This window comes from Scleropages formosus, chromosome 22 (genome assembly GCF_900964775.1).
Source record: "Scleropages formosus chromosome 22, fSclFor1.1, whole genome shotgun sequence".
NCBI lineage: Eukaryota > Metazoa > Chordata > Actinopteri > Osteoglossiformes > Osteoglossidae > Scleropages > Scleropages formosus.
The window spans coordinates 13260086-13278080 of NC_041827.1; the positions used below are offsets into that span (position 1 = coordinate 13260086).

Consider the following 17995-nt stretch of genomic DNA (forward strand, 5'->3'; position numbering starts at 1 on the left):
GGGAGGGGACACACCCAGGACGGGCAAGGCACCCCAAGTGGGACTCGAACCCCAGACCCACTGGAGAGCAGGACCCGGTCCAACCCACTGCGCCACTGGGGACCATTCAATGCTATCAATTCCTTCATCTTCCAGGAACCGCCTGCATACTCTCGCCACATAAGGCCGGGCATTGTCGTGTACCAGGAAGAACCCAGGACCCACTGCACCAGCGTAGGGTCTGACAATGGGTCCAAGGATTTCATCCCGATACCTAATGGCAGTCAGGGTGCCATTGTCTAGCCTGTAGAGGTCTGTGTGTCCCTCCATGGATATGCCTCCCCAGACCATCACTGACCCACCACCAAACCGCTCATGCTGAACGATGTTACAGGCAGTATAACGTTCTCCACGGCTTCTCCAGACCCTTTCGCGTCTGTCACATGTGCTCAGGGTGAACCTGCTCTCATCTGTGAAAAGCACAGGGCGCCAGTGGCGAACTAGCAATTCTGGTGTTCCATTGCAAATGCCAATCGAGCTCCACGGTGCCGGGCAGTGAGCACAGGGCCCGCTAGAGGACGTCGGGCCCTCAGGTCACCCTCATTAAGTCTGTTTCTGATTGTTTGGTCAGAGACATTCATGCCAGTGGCCTGCTGGAGGTCATTTTGTAGGGCTCCGGCAGCGCTCATCCTGTTCCCCCTTCACAAAGGAGCAGATACCGGTCCTGCTGATGGGTTAAGGACCTTCTACGGCCCTGTCCGGCTCTCCTAGAGTAACTGCCTGTCTCATGGAATCTCCTCCATGCTCTTGAGACTGTGCTGGGAGACACAGCAAACCTTCTGGCAATGGCACGTATTGATGTGCCATCCTGGAGGAGTTGGACTGCCTGTGCAACCTCTGTAGGATCCAGGTATCGCCTCATGCTATTAGTAGTGACACTGACCCTAGCCAAATGCAAAACTAGTGAAAAACAGTCAGAAAAGATGAGGAGGGAAAAAATGTAAGTGGCCTCCACCTGTAAAACCATTCCTGTTTTGAGGGTCATCTCATTGTTGCCCCTCTAGTGCACCTGTTGTTAATTTCATTAACACCAATGCAGCTGAAACTGATTAACAACCCCTTCTGCTACTTAACTGACCAGATCAATATCCCAGGAGTTTAACTGACTTGATGCTATACTCTGATTAAAAAGTGTTCCTTTAATTTTTTTGAGGAGTGTGTTTGCATCAGAGGAAAGCATATGATTTTAATAACAGGCCAACAAGTTAACTGATTAAGTGCATTCAGCTCTGGGGTCCATCCACAGCAATGAAAAGTTTCCACATTATGGTACCTTTTTCTTTTCATAAGCCCAAAATGGTTCAAATATTTGATTCGATTTTATTACTAAAATGCTTACTTTTGCTGACTGTTTATGTGTGGACTGGCATCCCTTCAAGGATGTCCAACTCCTGATGCCTGTTGTGATTCTGAGGATAGACTACAGGTTTGAATGCAGTTAAGTGGTTATGAAAGTAGTTCTAAGTATCTATATTACTGTAGTGGGGGGTGCAGTGGGTTGGCCCAGGTCCTGCTCTCCGGTGGGTCTGGGGTTCGAGTCCCGCTTGGGGTGCCTTGCGACAGACTGGCGTCCCGTCCTGGGTGTGTCCCCTCCCCCTCCGGCCTTACGCCCTGAGTTGCCGGGTTAGGCTCCGGCTCCCTGCGACCCCTTATGGGACAAGCGGTTCAGAAAGTTTGTGTGTGTATATATATTACTGTAGTTTTAGAAAGGAAAATTAAAATGTAAGTAGCAGCATTTTAAATTGCAGTGCAGGAAGTGAAGTTACTAGACAACTGCTTGGACATTTAAATATCTTACGATTCTAGGCAACCCTTGACGCAGGAATGTTGAAATGCAAAGTTAAGAGTTGTATTTTTTGGAAAACAAATATTTAAGCAGTGCAGACAGATTCAGAATACAACTCATTAACATGTGTGAGTGTCTGTTATCGCTGTTTGGGCAAGCAACCTGTGAATGAATGAATGAAAACTCTAAATATTACTTATTTAGCAGAACACTAAATACTACGAAATGCAGTCTCTCCTATAAGTGATAAGTTATGTTAAACAATTGTCATGGATTTTGCAGTAATTCCAAGGTGAAATAAAGCGGACCGAAACTCCCATCTTTAACTCTGAGCAAGAAGAACTTCATGATACTCGTACACGGTACTGGTACCTATGACAGGAAACTTGAAACTTGAAACAAATTGTCTTGTGTGGGCGCGTGCAACATTCCTGTCCCAAAGTAGCAGTTCATCACTTCCAACACTAGATGGCGGCAGATTGTATCGTTACAGAAAGACGACACCCGTACAAACCAAAGATTGGGATTTTGCAGATGCACATACACACAATCCTCGGTCATTCGTGCAAGCTTCAGAACTTTCAAAATATTGTTTCTCTTTGTTTAAATTAATTTTCAACGCATTTCTTCATCAGACAGTTCTTAAACAAGGGATACCTTGCAGAAGCCTAAAGGGAGAGGCCAAAATGAGCATCGCGTGTTACGTAATGACTACACGTAAGGAGTCTTCCCTTCCCTAGGCCTGAACCGCCCGCACTCCTACAGTCCCTTCCCGGCTCATGTAATTATAGCTCCACCTTTGCCCGATACACGAGGTTATTATTAGACGTCTGATGGCCAGTTGACCCAAAAACTATTCCAATGATGTCAGCTGTTTTAATGCAGAGTAATGAGCAGCAATGGATTTTCATCATAAAATATCAAAGGAAATCAGTAATCAATTTGAGGAGTCTCTCTAGGCATGATGAAATTGCCGATGGGCAGTTTCCAAAGGGCAATACTAAATCACCGTTTTGTTAAAGTCTCAAAAAGGGGGACAAAAACTACGCTCGATGCATTGACATTTGCACCTGCTGTACTAATCTTGATCAAAGCATTTACCATTCATTCATATAGTAAGATTTCCCTGTTGTACACATGTGTAAAATAATTATAAGCAGCATTTATACAATAAAATCCCAACATTGTTGTCTTAAAAACCATCAGCAGAACAAACACCTAAGACAAAATACAATTATTGAAAAACGTATAAAAATTAGTAGCATTTCAGTTTTTATTCCAGATAAAATTGATGGACATAAAATAGACGTAATACTGTTCGTTCAGCGGCTTTAAGTAGATCAAAATATGTAAATCTGATGCAATTTGATTTTTGCTTAAGTTCTACACTTATTACTCGTTTGTTTTCCATTTTTTTTATTACTTAATTCATTTGAAACGCCACGGCGCATACAACATTCTGAGGAGTGATCCCAAACTCTCTGCGCTGAACAAGATGCGACTGTTCCGGAGAAGAGCGATATTCAAGAAAGGGCAAAAGAGGCAACCAGACGCAGATGAGAATACAAAGTACCCTCGGCCACATGTCCGGGTTTCAGATTTTTAATTAGCCGTACGTGCTAAGCCGAGGTCACACATTTCAGTCAAGGCTCCGTATGAAAAGGGTATTACAGTACCTGTATACCTGGGTATTGCACATAAGGCTCAGAGGATCGTCGTTGGCGGTGAAAGCGAAAATGACGGTCGACTTTGAAAAGAACAGATTCGGTGAGCAAAACTACAGGGACTGCGAAGCGCCTCTGAACACCGGCCAACCGGCATCATTACATTCCATTACGAGTACATTGCAACACTGTGGCAGCAGCACTAGACTCAAAGTCAGGCGAAAGAAGGTACTCAACCGCACCATCAATGGGAAAATCTCTAACAAAAGTTTACTCCAAGGATGGAGTTTTCATGGAACCTCACATAATGCTGTAATATTACCAGAAAGGGGAAAGAGAAGAGGAATTTCCCCCTTGCCGTGTCACACCTCGAGGCTGTAGCTTACAGAGCTTTTTCGCTATCAACCCGTGGGGAAGATGGCTCAAGAGGAATGTTTTCAAAATGTACTGGATTGCTTTTTTCCCCCCCTTTCAGGAAATTCAGCCCTTCTCATTTTTTAAGAAAGAAGCTAAAAAAACAGTTCACCTTTAGAGCCGGAAGCGCACTAGGCCTCCGTCCGTGTCCCGTGAACGCAAAGTTATCGGCGAGACTGAAAAACGGTAGGAAGTATAGAGCAGCAGAAGGAAAGGCTGTCCAATTACGATCATGTTACAGTGAAGTGAAGCAGCGAGGAAGGAACTTCTCAGGATGAACAGTAGAAAGCATTTCAGTGCCGTACGTTCCCGTTAAACACACACACACAAGGTCAGGATGTTTGTATTAAATACCGAGTTAAACGGCAAGTCAATCTGAAAGAAGACAAAGTGCACAGACCTGGCACGTTTATTTCAAAACCGGCAGTTTTACATACAACGTCCACACACACGCTTGAGAGACAGACGCGAGGAGGAGAGCGTAAGCCACCAGCAGGGCGCCGACAAGCGCTACACACACATTATTTGGCAACGTGCAGAGCACGGAAGAGCAAGCGCAGCTCGGTACGGCATAAGGTTCGTAAGGCACTTCCAGCGTACAGACTCGCCAGATTTAAAATAAATAAGGCAACGCATAAAATCTCCTTAAAAAGGTACCCACGCACTCCTCTTCTTAACCAGTCACTGTCACAGTCAGCAGTGCTGAAGACGAGGGAGGTGTTGACCCTCTGCGCCGTGTTTTAGCGCAACGGCAGAAGTGCTTCTCGGGAGATCTGGTTACCTGTCGCTGTCAACATGCCTGCAGGTTTCCAATCGATAGAACACATTTTACGTCAGCGGGAGGACACAGCAGTACGTCAGCGGTGATGCATTTGTTCACCCCCTCCTATATTTAAGTGTAAAAACACAGAAATGGGTGAAAAGCGAACGAAGAGTGCAAACTGTCTCCCAAAAAGCACCTTCCAGCACACCTACCATGTTCCCCCCCCACCCCCACAGTCTGCCTACGGTCTTGGCAGGTCAGTTACATGTGCTCTGGGTGGTTCTGCAAACAGGTGATGAACTCTTTCACCGGGTGTCCCTGATGGCAGATCTGGTGCACGGCGTTGAACAAGGGGAACCTGCGGGGAGACACGAGAACGGGGCGGCGGGGAAAAATGACATTATCATCAGGGTTCTGCGAAAAAGTGACAAAATCGGACCGAATATTAAGGACGAAACGCTTGCCAGAACGGCGAGGTGCTGTCAGGAGGAGTGATACCACCAGTGATATCACTGGCTTCTCCTCCCACGGACATTTATGTTATGAATTTTTAATGTCAGAAGCATTTTCCACTTAGTTTATTTCTTGAATAATTGAATTTTCTTCACTGTTATGTTTTGGGATATTTGTTTGCTGTGGGCAGGTGGCGCAGCGGGTTTGGCCGAGTCCTGCCCTCTGGTGGGTCTGGGGTTCAAGTCCCGCTTGGGGCGCCTTGCGATGGACTGGCGTCCCGTCCTGGGTGCGTCCCCTCCCCCTCCGGCCTTGCACCCGGTGTTGCCGGGTTAGGCTCCGGTTCACCGCGACCCCGCTCGTGACGAGCGGCTTCAGCCAATGCGTGCGTTTGTTGTGGAGCAAAAGCAACCTGTGTTTCGACAGCCAGCTGGCAGTAAAACGCTCTCAGAGAGAACACGGTTCCATGGTGTTTTCAGCTCATGTCTGCGTTTGTTCGGATCTCCGAGCTACTCCATAAATTTACCGTACATCACTTGCCACAAATCCCGTTTTACTTCCTATCAACCGTATATGCAGCTCCCCGTGTCACGTACGCTGCTTTAAATGGTGATTTAGACAAACTGCGCCGCACTTCGAGAATCACGTGTCTGCATCCATCTCCATCTGTTGGTGAAATGCGCTTGTTTTTTCGAGTTGCGTGACGCTTTGGAGAAAGGCGTCTGGGAAACGAATAAATGTAAATGTGGAGAACAAGATGACGAACGCCGCACAATTACGAGATGAACCGGGTAATGGCCGACATTGAATTAATTCACCTTCAAATACTCCAGCAAAAATTATACAGCTATATAAATGGGTAAATACATCTAAATATTTGGTAATGCAACAGCCTAATATTGTAAGGTGCTTTGAAGGCACTAGCTAAATTAAATAACACTAAAAACGGCGTAATATTTAAGCTGCTCAACTCCACTATCTGAGAAATCTTTCACAGCACAAAAAATAAACTTCTTAAAATGATCCATTTTATTAAAATTGGTAATTATAAATTGTAAATGTTACTTTGGATGGTGCATCTCTTAGCAGAAAAAAAAATTAAGAATGAACATACAGTATATACTGTCTAAAACTGTTAACCGTTGTTATAAATAGCTGGAGTCTTGTGGGTGCTGGGTCAGCTGGGTACGACACTAACTACACTTCCTCTGTGTGTGTGTGTGTGTGTGTGTGTGTTTTGACCGATTCAAACAAACGAGGGAGGCATCTGTCAGCAAAATCATTAGATGACACTAAGACTTACTTTTCCACCAGATTTTTGTGCTTAAGGATGTGGTTGACTTCAGCAGCAGTGGCTGGACCTTGCAGTTTCTGGCCATTCAGCATCTCTTTCTCCAGCTCTTCAATTGACTAAACAGAGGAGAACATCAACATCAGATAAAACGTGGCACAGGGACAAAGGAAATGAGCAAAACGGCGTCCTTCAGCACCGCGCTGGAAAATGCATAGAAACACGACATTCACTGACCGCAAGAGGTAGTTTTCGGTACTGAAAAAACACCAAAACCACTGACGTGCTGATGGCTTCGCTCTACGACCTCACCTTCCCTGTTCTGGCGAAGGCCTCGGCGATCCTTCGGTTGCGGCCACCGTAGCAGGTCGTGATGAGGTCGGCCACGCCGCAGCTCTCCAGGAAGGTAACGGGGGACACGGACCCGCTCGTGCAGAAGATCCGCGCAAAAGCGATCATCTCCATCAACCCCAGCCGGATCACAGCCGCCTTGGTGTTGTCCCCGAAGCCCAGGCCATCGCAGAAGCCTGCGCCCACCGCCACAATGTTCTTGACGAGAGGGAAAACAAAAAACAGCTTTCGTGGCCACGTTCACCCAGAAACCGATTCTACGGACAGAAGCTCATTTCACCTTCAAAGCTCCGCAGATCTCCACGACATCCGACTCCTCCACCACCGTCACACGGAAGTTCGTCGTCTGCATCAGCTCTTTCAGCAGAGGGCCGACCTCCTTGTACTTGCACCCTGAACGAGGAAAGGGTCACTCGCGAGGCTATAAAATGGGATAACGGTGCTCATAGGAGCAAAACCTACATGGTGCTTTAAATGTCACTTCAAAATGAAGAAATGGGGAAACTGCATAAGGTACAAAGTAACAATGTATTAACTTAATACTTATTAATTGTCACATGCAGGACAGCTGGCTTTAGCGAATACCGAAAAAGCAACACCTAGTTGAATCGACTTCCTGTTACGCAACACCGGCACTATGTGACGTGACTGAGGCTGAGTGCGCCAGTTAATCCATTTACACAGATATCATCAATTATTAGCTACAACTGCATAAATTGTTGTATAACTAGCGTGTTTGTTAAGGATTATCATTAATCTTTATTTATGTTACACATTATTTCAAGGCAACCAACAGCATCAGATACCGGAATATAACAAAAATTGTCAATTTTTTTTGCATTTTCCATTCAGTTGTGTTAGATTAAGCATACTTTTGGCATTAGTTTGTACCATATGTCTGTTTTTAGAGAAATACTCCACATTCTTGAAATTAGCAAATTTTGGCGAATTTCCGCACCGGCTTCCAAGCACCGAATATTCCGGTACCTTTCGGGATCTAATGCTTTCTAGAATGTTCTAATGCCTTCTAGAATCTTCCATGGCTGTGAAGTTCCAAACTAAAACTGACACTCTCAAACAGCTAGCTGTATTTTTGTAATCAGTAAACTGTAATCATAATCAACGCAAAAATCAACACAACTACGAACTCTGGAAAATTCTTGTTGCGCTGTGAACTCAACTTTTTAGTAATTCACCCATTTGTGTACAGTATACCACAGGGCATTTTACCGTATCGCTTCAGAGTAAGAGCCTTGATCAAGGGCAGAACAGGAGTGGGAGTCAAACCTGGAACTTTGGGATTGCAAGACAACAACCCAATCACCTACTCTACCTGCAGCGCTTGAGAGAAGCACCTCTGAAGGCCAGTAGTTGACACTGCGAGCAGAGCTCAGCTCACGTTGGGTATACCGCTTAAAAGTTGTCCTCTTTCAATAAAGGGACCCCTGTCTGAAGAGCCGCTCCCACCGCAGTCGCCCCGAGCAAGGTATTTATCGTAAATTGCGACAGTAGAAATTACAATGCTACAGAAATAGGTGAATACATGCAACTTCCTAGGTAAAGTAAAGATGACAGTGTAAATTTCCTTCGACAGAGGCAGCGGATACATGTAAACGTTGTGAGCGCGGTGGACCATTGCTGCTCTTCCGCTGGAAGGGTTTAAGTGGCTGGCTGTTGCACAAGTGTCCCCTTCAAAGCTCTCAAGTGACTCTACAACTGGCCTGAGTGTTTTCATGCGAGCAGCACGTGTGTTTGCAAACACAGAGCTCCTTCTAAATAACATGATTAAAGCACTGATGTTGCACCAATATAGAAAGTAGAGGTGCGCATCTTCACCTGGCTCGCGATTCGATTACGATTCAGAGGGAAACGATTCCATTATAAACTGATTCTCGATGTGTCACGATGCATCTTGTTGAAATGTGCCCAAATATCTGCCTTCAAGCAGCTAGGTGCATGTTTAAGCACCGGCTGCTGCTCTCCCTCTGCCGTGTCTCCCATCTACGATACATGAGATGCACGTGCGTTACTTCCGAAGGACATACGCAACTTTTTTCTTACTATTTAATAAGAGTACTTTATTTACAATAAAAACAGTACGATATATAATTACATTTTTTAAAAAATCGATTCTTTTGTTTTATGCATCGATGCAGAATCGTTAACGTCAGTATTGCGATGCGTCATATAAACGATTATATTCCACAGCTCTAATAGAAAGTACTTATGATCAGGTTTAAACCTCACCTCCTGCTGTAGCGCCCCTGAGCAAGGCAAGGAAACATCAGAACGCTGTACATTTACATGGGTTAATCCTTTTCGGTACCGTAACGTTTGCGAGTCGCCTTGGACAAAAGCGTCCGCAAAGCACGGAACCGTAAACGCTCGTCCTCTTGTCTTACCAATCGTGGTTTCGCAGAATTTTTCTTCCGCGACTTCATTGGCAAGGTTGGCGCCCATGAGCACGGTCATGGGAATTCCTAGCTTCTCCCGAATGACGTCCGAGATCAATTTGAGTCCATCCGGCCCCTCGTCTACACCCTACAACACCAAGAGACCAAGTTCATTGACTTTGCTCAAAAAAGGCATATTTCCCCCACTTATCCGTTTTCTATTATTTCTGCTGGTAGCGGAGCAAACTTGTCACCTGCCAAAACGATAGATGGCAATAAAGTGCACCGAAACAAGCATACAGTATAATTGTGAGACTACCTAATGCAGCTCATTTCCACAGTTTTTACAGCTTGCGTCTGGTGATTCTAAGAGTGCCGGTAAAAAGAGGTATTATAACGGGGACAAAAGAAGAGACAAGAAAAGTGATGAGAGATGAAGGTGTCAACCACATTACTTAGAAATGCTAAAATCGGTCCCTAATTCTTACACTTAATACATGTTCTAAACCGGGCAACTAAAAGAACAAAGTTGAATGCTCCAAAGTACTCTAACTTGACTAAGAAAACAAAGACTCTTTATTAAAGACCTCTTGTAGGGTGAGGAAGCATCATAAGCTGCCCAGGACGAAGCCCTCACCTTGATAAGAGACATACCCACAGCATCCTTCTTAATGGTGTCCTTGATGGTGTCACACACTTTTCCAACAAACTGATGCGGAATCACAAAGACGAGAATGTCCGCCCCCTTCACAGCATCTAAGAGATCCGGAACAGCCACCTGTGAGATTTAAAAAAAAAAAAAAAATTCCCTTTAGCAGAGCATTTATTAATGGATGCGTGCAGTGCCAAAAGACACTTTTGTTAAACACCATAAACCGAGCGTGTTATGACAAGCCATTATGAGGATGGATCGAGGTATGATTTGATGCGAATATTAATTCACAAATGGCTTGCCGTACGATTAAAAGCTCCTCGGCATCACAAACCGAGAGCGAGATCAGATAGTGTCGTTGGTAAAATGAACACCATTTGAAGCCAGTTTAAAATATTTACCCCCCAGGCTAAAAAAAGCTCAGGCTTACAAAGCGACAGCGGACAGAGCGGAAAAACACCGTTGCGTGAACAAATTGTTTTGCAGCTACTGGCACTAAATGGGACGTTTGATCGTAAACAGTGAACAGGACAGATAATTTACATTTATTCATTTTGCACTTTGCCCAAATCAACTCGCAATATTAAGTTACTTATAGTGATTTACTATTTAAATAGCACCGTTTTTTTCACTGGAGTAATTCATGGTAAGTACCCAAGGGTACTTCAACAGGAGCTGGGACCGCCGAGCCCAAAGACTAACCGGTACGCTACCGACTATGTGCGACACCTTTAAGAAATATTCCACTTTTCATTTAGCTGATGTTTGTATTTCAAAGCTACTTATGGCAAACAGACTACAATTATTTACCCATTTTTACAGCCAGGCAGTTCTTGATGGAGTAAATCAGTGTATTGACTTGCTGAAGGCTACTACAGTAGGAAGCGGGGTTCAAATCTGCGACTTCCACATCTAAAGGTTGCAGCTCCAGCCGTTATGCTGCCTGCTGCCCTTGTGCGTTTATGTAATGACATGACCCTTTTATTCCACTAAACACGCAGATAAATACTATATTCTACGCAGACAAGGTTAGCAGCAAAGTGTAAGAAAGCAGCACTGATCAGCTACGGCCTGCACCAAACACGTGGCTGGACTCGCTGCGCCGTCGCCCGCACTTAGTACTCAAGCTGTCATCAGTCTCTTACCACGTTGGGGGGCAGCTTGTGTCCGGGCAGGTACTTGACGTTCTCGTGCTCGGTGTTGATGATCTCGGTGAGCTTGCGCCCGTTCACCAACTCCTCGAACACCCACATGTTCACCGTGTTGTCGAACTTGGGGTTCTTAGCCGCGTTGGCACCGATGATCTTGGCAATGGCAGAGCCCCTGCGGAGAGCACCAAGCGGCGTCCTTTGTTAACGTCTTTGCTCATTTTCTCACACACACACACACACACACACACACACACACACACACACACACACACACACACACACACACATCATCTGAAACCACTTGTCCCATACGGGGTCGCAGGGAGCCGGAGCCTAAACCGGCAACTCAGGGCGTAAGGCCGGAGGGGGAGGGGACACACCCAGGACGGGACGCCAGTCCATTACAAGGCACCCCAAGCAGGACTCGAAACCCCAGACCCACCGGAGAGCAGGACCCGGTCCAACCCACTGTGCCACCGCCCCCCCTTGCTCATTTTCATTATATCCTTTTTTTTTTTTTGTTGTGCTTTCATTTCTATTTCACACCCCACCACCATGCTAAATAACGCATGAAAAACAGCAGTGTCCCAACTGGTATTTCAGGTCCTGAGTTCACAGAGAGAACTACCTTAAGATAAGACACACACACACACACACACACACACACACACATTTTCAGAACCGCTTGTCCCATACAGGGTCGCAGGGAACCGGAGCCTACCCGGTAACACAGGGCGTAGGGCCGGAGGGGGAGGGGACACACCCAGGACGGGACGGCAGTCTATCGCAAGGCACCCCAAGCGGGACTCGAACCCCAGACCCACCGGACAGCAGGACTGCGGTCCAACCCACTGCACCACCGCACCCCCCTTAAGATAAGAATTCACCATAAATACTGTATTTGTCAGCGGCACAGTGGGTAGTGCTGGTGACGCATGGCTCCCTGCCGGCGAGGTCAGATGTGGGTGTGAATTCGGCTCGGTAGATGTGATGTTGGCGCGGGCTTCTTCCCACAAAGATGCGTTTCAGGTGAGCTGGTGACCATAAACTGCCTGTGGTGTGCGTGCGTGCGTGCGCACTAAGTGCGTACGAGTGCCCCGTAACAGAGAGGCACTCTGATCGGGGTGTACCCTGCCTCACTCCCCATGCTTCTGGGATAGGCTCTGAATCTCTGCACAGAACAAGCAGTTGATGACAATGGGGGGGGGTTGAAGAAAAAAAAAACCACTGGCAACACATCAGTGGATTTATATCACATACTAAGAATGACAAATAATTTAACATCTTAATAAATAAACAGTTACAATGTTCTCAGTTCACTTAAAAAAAAAAAAAAAAAAAAATTCATTACAGTGGCAGGATGCGTCACAGATGCATTTGTGGGAGATGGGGGGGGGGGGAGGGAACGTACTTCAATGTGCAGCCAACACTGCTGCTCTGCACTGGTCTCCAAGAAACGCACTTAATAGGTAATCTGTGACTGTAAATGGCAAAGATCATTCACGAGCCCCCCCAACCCCCCCCCCAGCTTCATATATCAGTCCCGAGCAGCTCCGGTGTCTCCGTAAAGGGCAAAGCTGCAGCTCACTTTGGGTACGGCCTTATATCTCCCGGAGCGAAAGTCGGTCCCGCTCTCGCAGCTGCGCCGTACATTTGTACCATGGCACACTCATTTTTGCGCGCGGTGTTTAACGGCGCAAGAACAAGGGCGCGTTAAAATACGCACGGCTCCTCTCGTGACGAACGTTTCAGTTCCAACTTTTCAAACGCGCATCTTCCTCGTTCATCATCATTTATTTCTTCACCTACCCGCTTTCTAAAATTTCCGTTTACTGCAGGGCCAAAGCCACCCGTTTACCCTCCGAGACTACAGACGTTTTTATACACACACAGACACCGGCAGCACAGCGTACTGGGAAAAAGTGAGATAATTATTTAATTAATTTCACTGCCAGTGTTTTCCGCTCCTGTCTGGCGTTTGTATTATTATGCTTTTATTGATTGTGTAAATTATGACGACAGCTGAGGCTGAACACTTGGATTTGGACAGGAGGTTGTGCAGGTAACACATTTTTAAATTTCAATGAACGTTTGAGGTTAATAAAGAAATAAATGTGTTTCGGGGGGGGCATGGTGGTGCAGCGGGTTTTAGCCAGGTCCCACTCTCTGGCGGGTCTGGGGTTTGAGTCCTGCTTGGGGTGCCTTGTGATGGACTGGCGTCCCACCCTGGGTGCGTCCCCTCCCCCTCCAGCCTTGTGTTGCCGGGATAGGCTCCGGCTTGCTGCGACCCTGCTTGGGAAAAGCGGTTTCAGACAGCGTGCGTGTGTGTTGCAGAGTACATTTCGCTTTATCTGAGGAACCAAACTTGTGAATAAATGTAAATGGTGGGACATATACACTCAACATTTTTATTGCATCTTAACGATAAGCGAGAGGATTTACAAACTAGCTGAGTTACGAACAGACTTTGGATTGCTCTTTGTAATCAGGCAGGTTTAGGGGCCTTCACAGCTACCCAAACTACAAACGCCAAGACATAATCACAGCCTGGGGGATAAGAAACACATTGAAGACATGCACTGCTTCAGCTGATGATCAGCCACTTCGACTCACCCTGCCCCAACAACCAGGGCTGAGCATCCAGGACCCGAGCGGAGGCGCATTTCAGACAGCGCCGGACACGGACATATCTGGGGTATGTAACAGCGGGGGTGCTGCGTTTTTGTTTTTGTTTCGTTTTTTTTGGACAGGGGACAATGTAATGACCTGCGTTACCAGGAAGTTTGAGCAGGAAAACGGGTTTAATGTAGACAGCTGAATTGTGGGAAAAATGGAATTAAGTGTTCAACCACCGGAGGGACCTACGGGGAATATAAGGGAGTGACTATAACTGTCTGCCAGTGGAAAAGAGGAAGCCTGGGGGGACGTTAGGCAGGCTGGGAAGGCTGGCTTGAGGTGTAGGGCCTGGAGGAAAAGGGCTTCTTGGACCGAGAGCATTATTTCCTTGTGTGCCGGTGGTCCAACGAACGCGATCCGTGCGTCCTTCTTCGCCCCACCTGAGCCCGGAGCGCAGCGCGCTACAGTATCTTACTGCAAGTCTCATCGGAATTTGGTGAGAAAACCACACCAGAATTTCCTGCCAAAAACCCAGTCATTTGTATTCAGGGTATTATAAAGCCTATTTTCAACTAGAATCACTACTATCAAGGGCTGTTGCAAGCTGCACAGTAAACGGCAGAAGCATAAAAAGACAGGTTTTAAAAGCCAGCGAAGCAGAAAACATTTTTATAAAAAGTGAAACGTCTGCGAAAAAGTAACAGACACACAATGCAAAACGTTGTACAACTTGAGCTGCGGGGTTGTTGAACATCCTTTTTGAATCACACGAATATCCGCTCTACAGGGGCGAAGTTAAAACATTTCTTTTCCGTTACTTCTTCTACAAATCTGACTTCATTTTTCGCAAAAATTTAAATTTTGATGGGTAGAGAAAGAGAAAATAATCCCCTAGCATGAACAAAGCAATGACAGTAATGAAAAGGCAGAAATCACATCTATACATGTGACCACGATATGGGTACGACTGGGCCGCTACAACTTTTATGCTCTGTGGTTGCCGGTTGCCGTGGCGACCGCTCTGCTTTGCCAATTTAATGCCTTAAACTGAGAACGGAAGACAAATTATTTAGCTGACTCCTTTGTCAAAGACAACTTACAATGTTAGCTTTGTAAGCTAAGCTACTTAAAATGACTGACCCATTTATACAGCAGAATATTGCAGTTCAGGGTAAAGTGCAGCCGGATATTCTTAGTGGAGTAATTCAGCCTTGATCAGACTACACTCCAGCAGAAGTAGAATTTTTAAACCAGACTGCATAACCTCTGGGGGGGGTCTAACCACTACGCCACCTGCTGGCCCAAATCCATCCACACTTAAGTCCCTATCTACACATCCATGATGCTTCGTAACAAAGTGACTACAAAGACCAGGCATTGGAGCTTGCATGTTCTCCCTGTGTCTGTGTGGATTTCCTCTGAGTGCTCTGGTTTCCTCCCACAGTCCAAACACATGCTGTTCAGGTTCCCCCATAGTGTGTGAATGACAGAGAGAGTGTGTTCCACTGATGTACGGATGAGTGACCCAGTGTAAGTAGTGTATCTATCAGTGTAAGTCTCCTTGGTGAATAAGGTGTGTGGGTTGGTAACACTACACAGAGGTTCATTGGAAGTCGCTTTTGAGAAAAGCATCTGTTAAAAAAATAAATGTAAATGTGGGAAACATGAGAGTCATGTGTGATGAAATGTTAGAACAAATCGTGGCTCTCAGTTCACTGAACTGCGTTGTTCCCGTAAAAGTGTTCATGGAAAACTAATTAAATAATTATTATTATAAAGAAGAATAGCCTTTGATGCTTGCATTGCAATAAGTGCTTAAGCAAAACGGACCTTGTTAAAATGACTTGTGCAAAGGATGAGATGAAAGCAGAGAATTACAGTTGACTTCAGAAATGTGTTTGAAACAAACGTGAGGTCACGCTGGCCAGACCTGCAGGGCGCGCACGCGCACACGTTGGTCAAACATCTGACCATACTGGCTACTTACTGCCTGCTGGTCTCTTACCACAGACAAAGGACACAGGGTTTTTAAAAAAAAAAAAAAAAAAAAAAAAAAAAAATTACCAGTACCGGGGTACTGAAAGGCAGCATGGGATGGGACAGAGGCTATTACACCACTATTTATTTATACTGGCCCTATAAACCACTATAAAATGCTCAAATATCACACTTTGGAGTATCAGCTAAAGTAGTAGTAGTAACAGTAATCGTAATAATAATAATAATAATAAAAATTAGTAGCATAGGCTTAAGTACCATCAGCATTTATTTGGACTAACTTGTTTACAGATAGGTGGCGCAGTGGGTTGGACCACAGTCCTGCTCTCCGGTGGGTCTGGGGTTCAAGTCCCGCTTGGGGTGCCTTGTGGGTGTCCTGGGTGTGTCCCCTCCCCCTCCGGCCTTACGCTCTGCGTTACCGGGTTGGCTCCGGTTCCCCGCGACCCCGTATGGGACAAGCGGTTCTGAAAGTGTGTGTGTGTGTGTGTGTGTGTGTGTGTGTGTGTGTGTGTGTGTGTGTGTGTGTGTGTGTGTGTGTTTACAGATACTACTGAAAAATGGTAAACACTCAGTTGAACTTCAGAAATCTTCACAATAAAACCTCATGGGAAAGTTGTCCACAAGGCAGAGTATGAGTGCCCAGTACAGTAAAAAGATTACAGGAGTACAGCATAGTACATTACAGTGGAATACAGTAATACAGACAGAGCCACAGGTTCAAATCCCATGTCCCGCTGCAATACGACATTTAGTTACCCTAAAACCCTTCCCACAAAGAATACCAGCTGTATAAATGAGTAATGTGCTGTAATCAGCTTCACACTATAAGTTGGTTTGAAGAAAAGCATCAGCTAAATAAATAAATGGAAATGTAAATGGTTCCAGCTACTGCCTTTGGACCCAAAGGTCACAGGTTCAATTCCCACCTCCAGCTACCCATGAGCAAGATCCTTACCCTAAATTGCTCCAGTAAAAAAAAAAAAAAAAAAAAAAAAAAAAAAAAAATTACCCAGCTGTATAAATGGGTAAATAAGATTGTGATAACTCTAACCTTAACATAGTAAGTTGCTTTAGAGAAACGTCTCAGCTAAATTAATGTAAATGGTTAAGTACTCGGCTTTACAGAATATTCCAGTGGAGTACAACAGATTTATTGGTGTATTGGCACCCAGTAGAGTATAATATTATTAAGTGTACGGCAGTACAGTAGTGTAACAGGGTATGGTACTGAGTGAGTGTAGTACAGAATAACGGTGTACGGAGGAGAGGACGCTGCAGTGCACTCACTGCCAGGGAGCCGTAATAAAACACGAACAGAGAAAGAAAACGAAAGACACTGAATGATGTGCATGAGAGAGAGAGAGAGAGAGAGAGAGAGAGAGAGCACACACACACCTGTTTTCAGGCTGCGGACACTAAAACTAATAACCCCGAATGTAAAGCAGAGAGAGAGGAGTACCGACTCCGAGGACACCTCGGATCGGGTTCGACAAGACTCACTGCGCGGGCGGGCGGGCTGTGCGCACACACGGGTTATAAACACACACAACACACACGGCGTCGGGATCCCGAGGCTCGTCCCTCTCTCTCTCTGTCAGTCCGTCCCTCAGTGAGACTCACCAGTTGCCGGAGCCCACGAGACAAACCCGCTTCGGCGCTGCCATGTCGAGCGGCCCTCCGCCAGCGCACCGCGCCTCCGTACGTTTTCGAGGGAGCTGCGAGCTGCGTGACAGACGCGCACCGGACCGCCGCCTATTTATACCCGCGTGCGGCTGTAAGCGCGACACCAGTGTGACGCCCCTCGCCACCGCGCGCGTGGACGTAGCCGGTGCGCGTTCGCGGCCCAATGGAAACAGTCTAGCAGCTCGAATGGCGCTTCACGGCTGTGGGTGGGTAGGTGGGTGTGTGTTGCACATAACGCTAGCAATAGCGAAGTAGCATTTTCATTTGAAGACCACTAACAAGAGGAAACAGGCTATCGCAAAGCGTCAGCTAAATTGAAAAATAAACATAACACTAAATAGAACTCTGTTCACAGTACAGTGATAACGAGGAAAACCTGCAGAACTCCGTTTTTACACCACCCACACACACACACACACGTATCACCAATGAGCGGTAAGAAACTGGTCTTTCCTTTATTAGTAAAAATACGTGGTGCGGGTGAGCAGATGTGGGGATGATGGGGTAAAACGAGGTAAAGGCCCCTGTCGCCTGTCTTGACTGCGCTGTGGAGCTGAGGTGCCACCTCAGGTAGGCATGTCGCACATTCTCGGCAAAGTCAGGACAGGTTTGGTGTCACCCTCGTGCTACGTGTAACACTTGCTTGGCGGGACAGTTGGTCACGGTTATGGCGGTAAAAATGAGCACAGAGAACCCGGCTAGCAGACACTGAATACCACACCACCAGGGACATGTTTTACACCG

General features: G+C 46.2%; 1 protein-coding gene across 2 annotated transcripts; it reads right to left on the minus strand.

Annotated features, from left to right (window-relative positions):
• Nucleotides 1-4294: 4294 nt before the first annotated feature.
• LOC108931403 (glycerol-3-phosphate dehydrogenase [NAD(+)], cytoplasmic) lies at nucleotides 4295-17319 on the minus strand. 2 transcript variants are annotated; one of them, XM_018747166.2, is made up of 9 exons: nucleotides 17189-17319; nucleotides 10949-11126; nucleotides 9789-9929; nucleotides 9161-9299; nucleotides 7039-7151; nucleotides 6720-6956; nucleotides 6420-6526; nucleotides 4879-5024; nucleotides 4295-4702 (listed from the first exon to the last, which is right to left on the minus strand). In XM_018747166.2, exons 1-8 carry the CDS (start codon nucleotides 17230-17232, stop codon nucleotides 4928-4930), a joined length of 1056 nt encoding a protein of 351 aa, XP_018602682.1. In that variant the 5' UTR covers nucleotides 17233-17319; the 3' UTR covers nucleotides 4295-4702; nucleotides 4879-4927. The 2 variants fall into 2 exon arrangements, with proteins under 2 accessions (XP_018602682.1, XP_018602674.1); XM_018747158.2 differs by having other exon boundaries at nucleotides 4295-5024.
• Between the last annotated feature and the right edge of the window lie 676 nt (nucleotides 17320-17995).

Coding starts and splice junctions, on each gene's coding strand:
- LOC108931403 (XM_018747166.2), bottom strand. CDS start 17,232: ATGGCAGCGCCGAAGCGGGTTTGTCTCGTGGGCTCCGGCAACTG. Junction 9,930..10,948: donor ACAAGCTGCCCCCCAACGTG/GTAAGAGACTGA, acceptor TAAATCTCACAG/GTGGCTGTTCCGGATCTCTT. Junction 7,152..9,160: donor ATTCTGCGAAACCACGATTG/GTAAGACAAGAG, acceptor TTCCTCGTTCAG/GGTGCAAGTACAAGGAGGTC.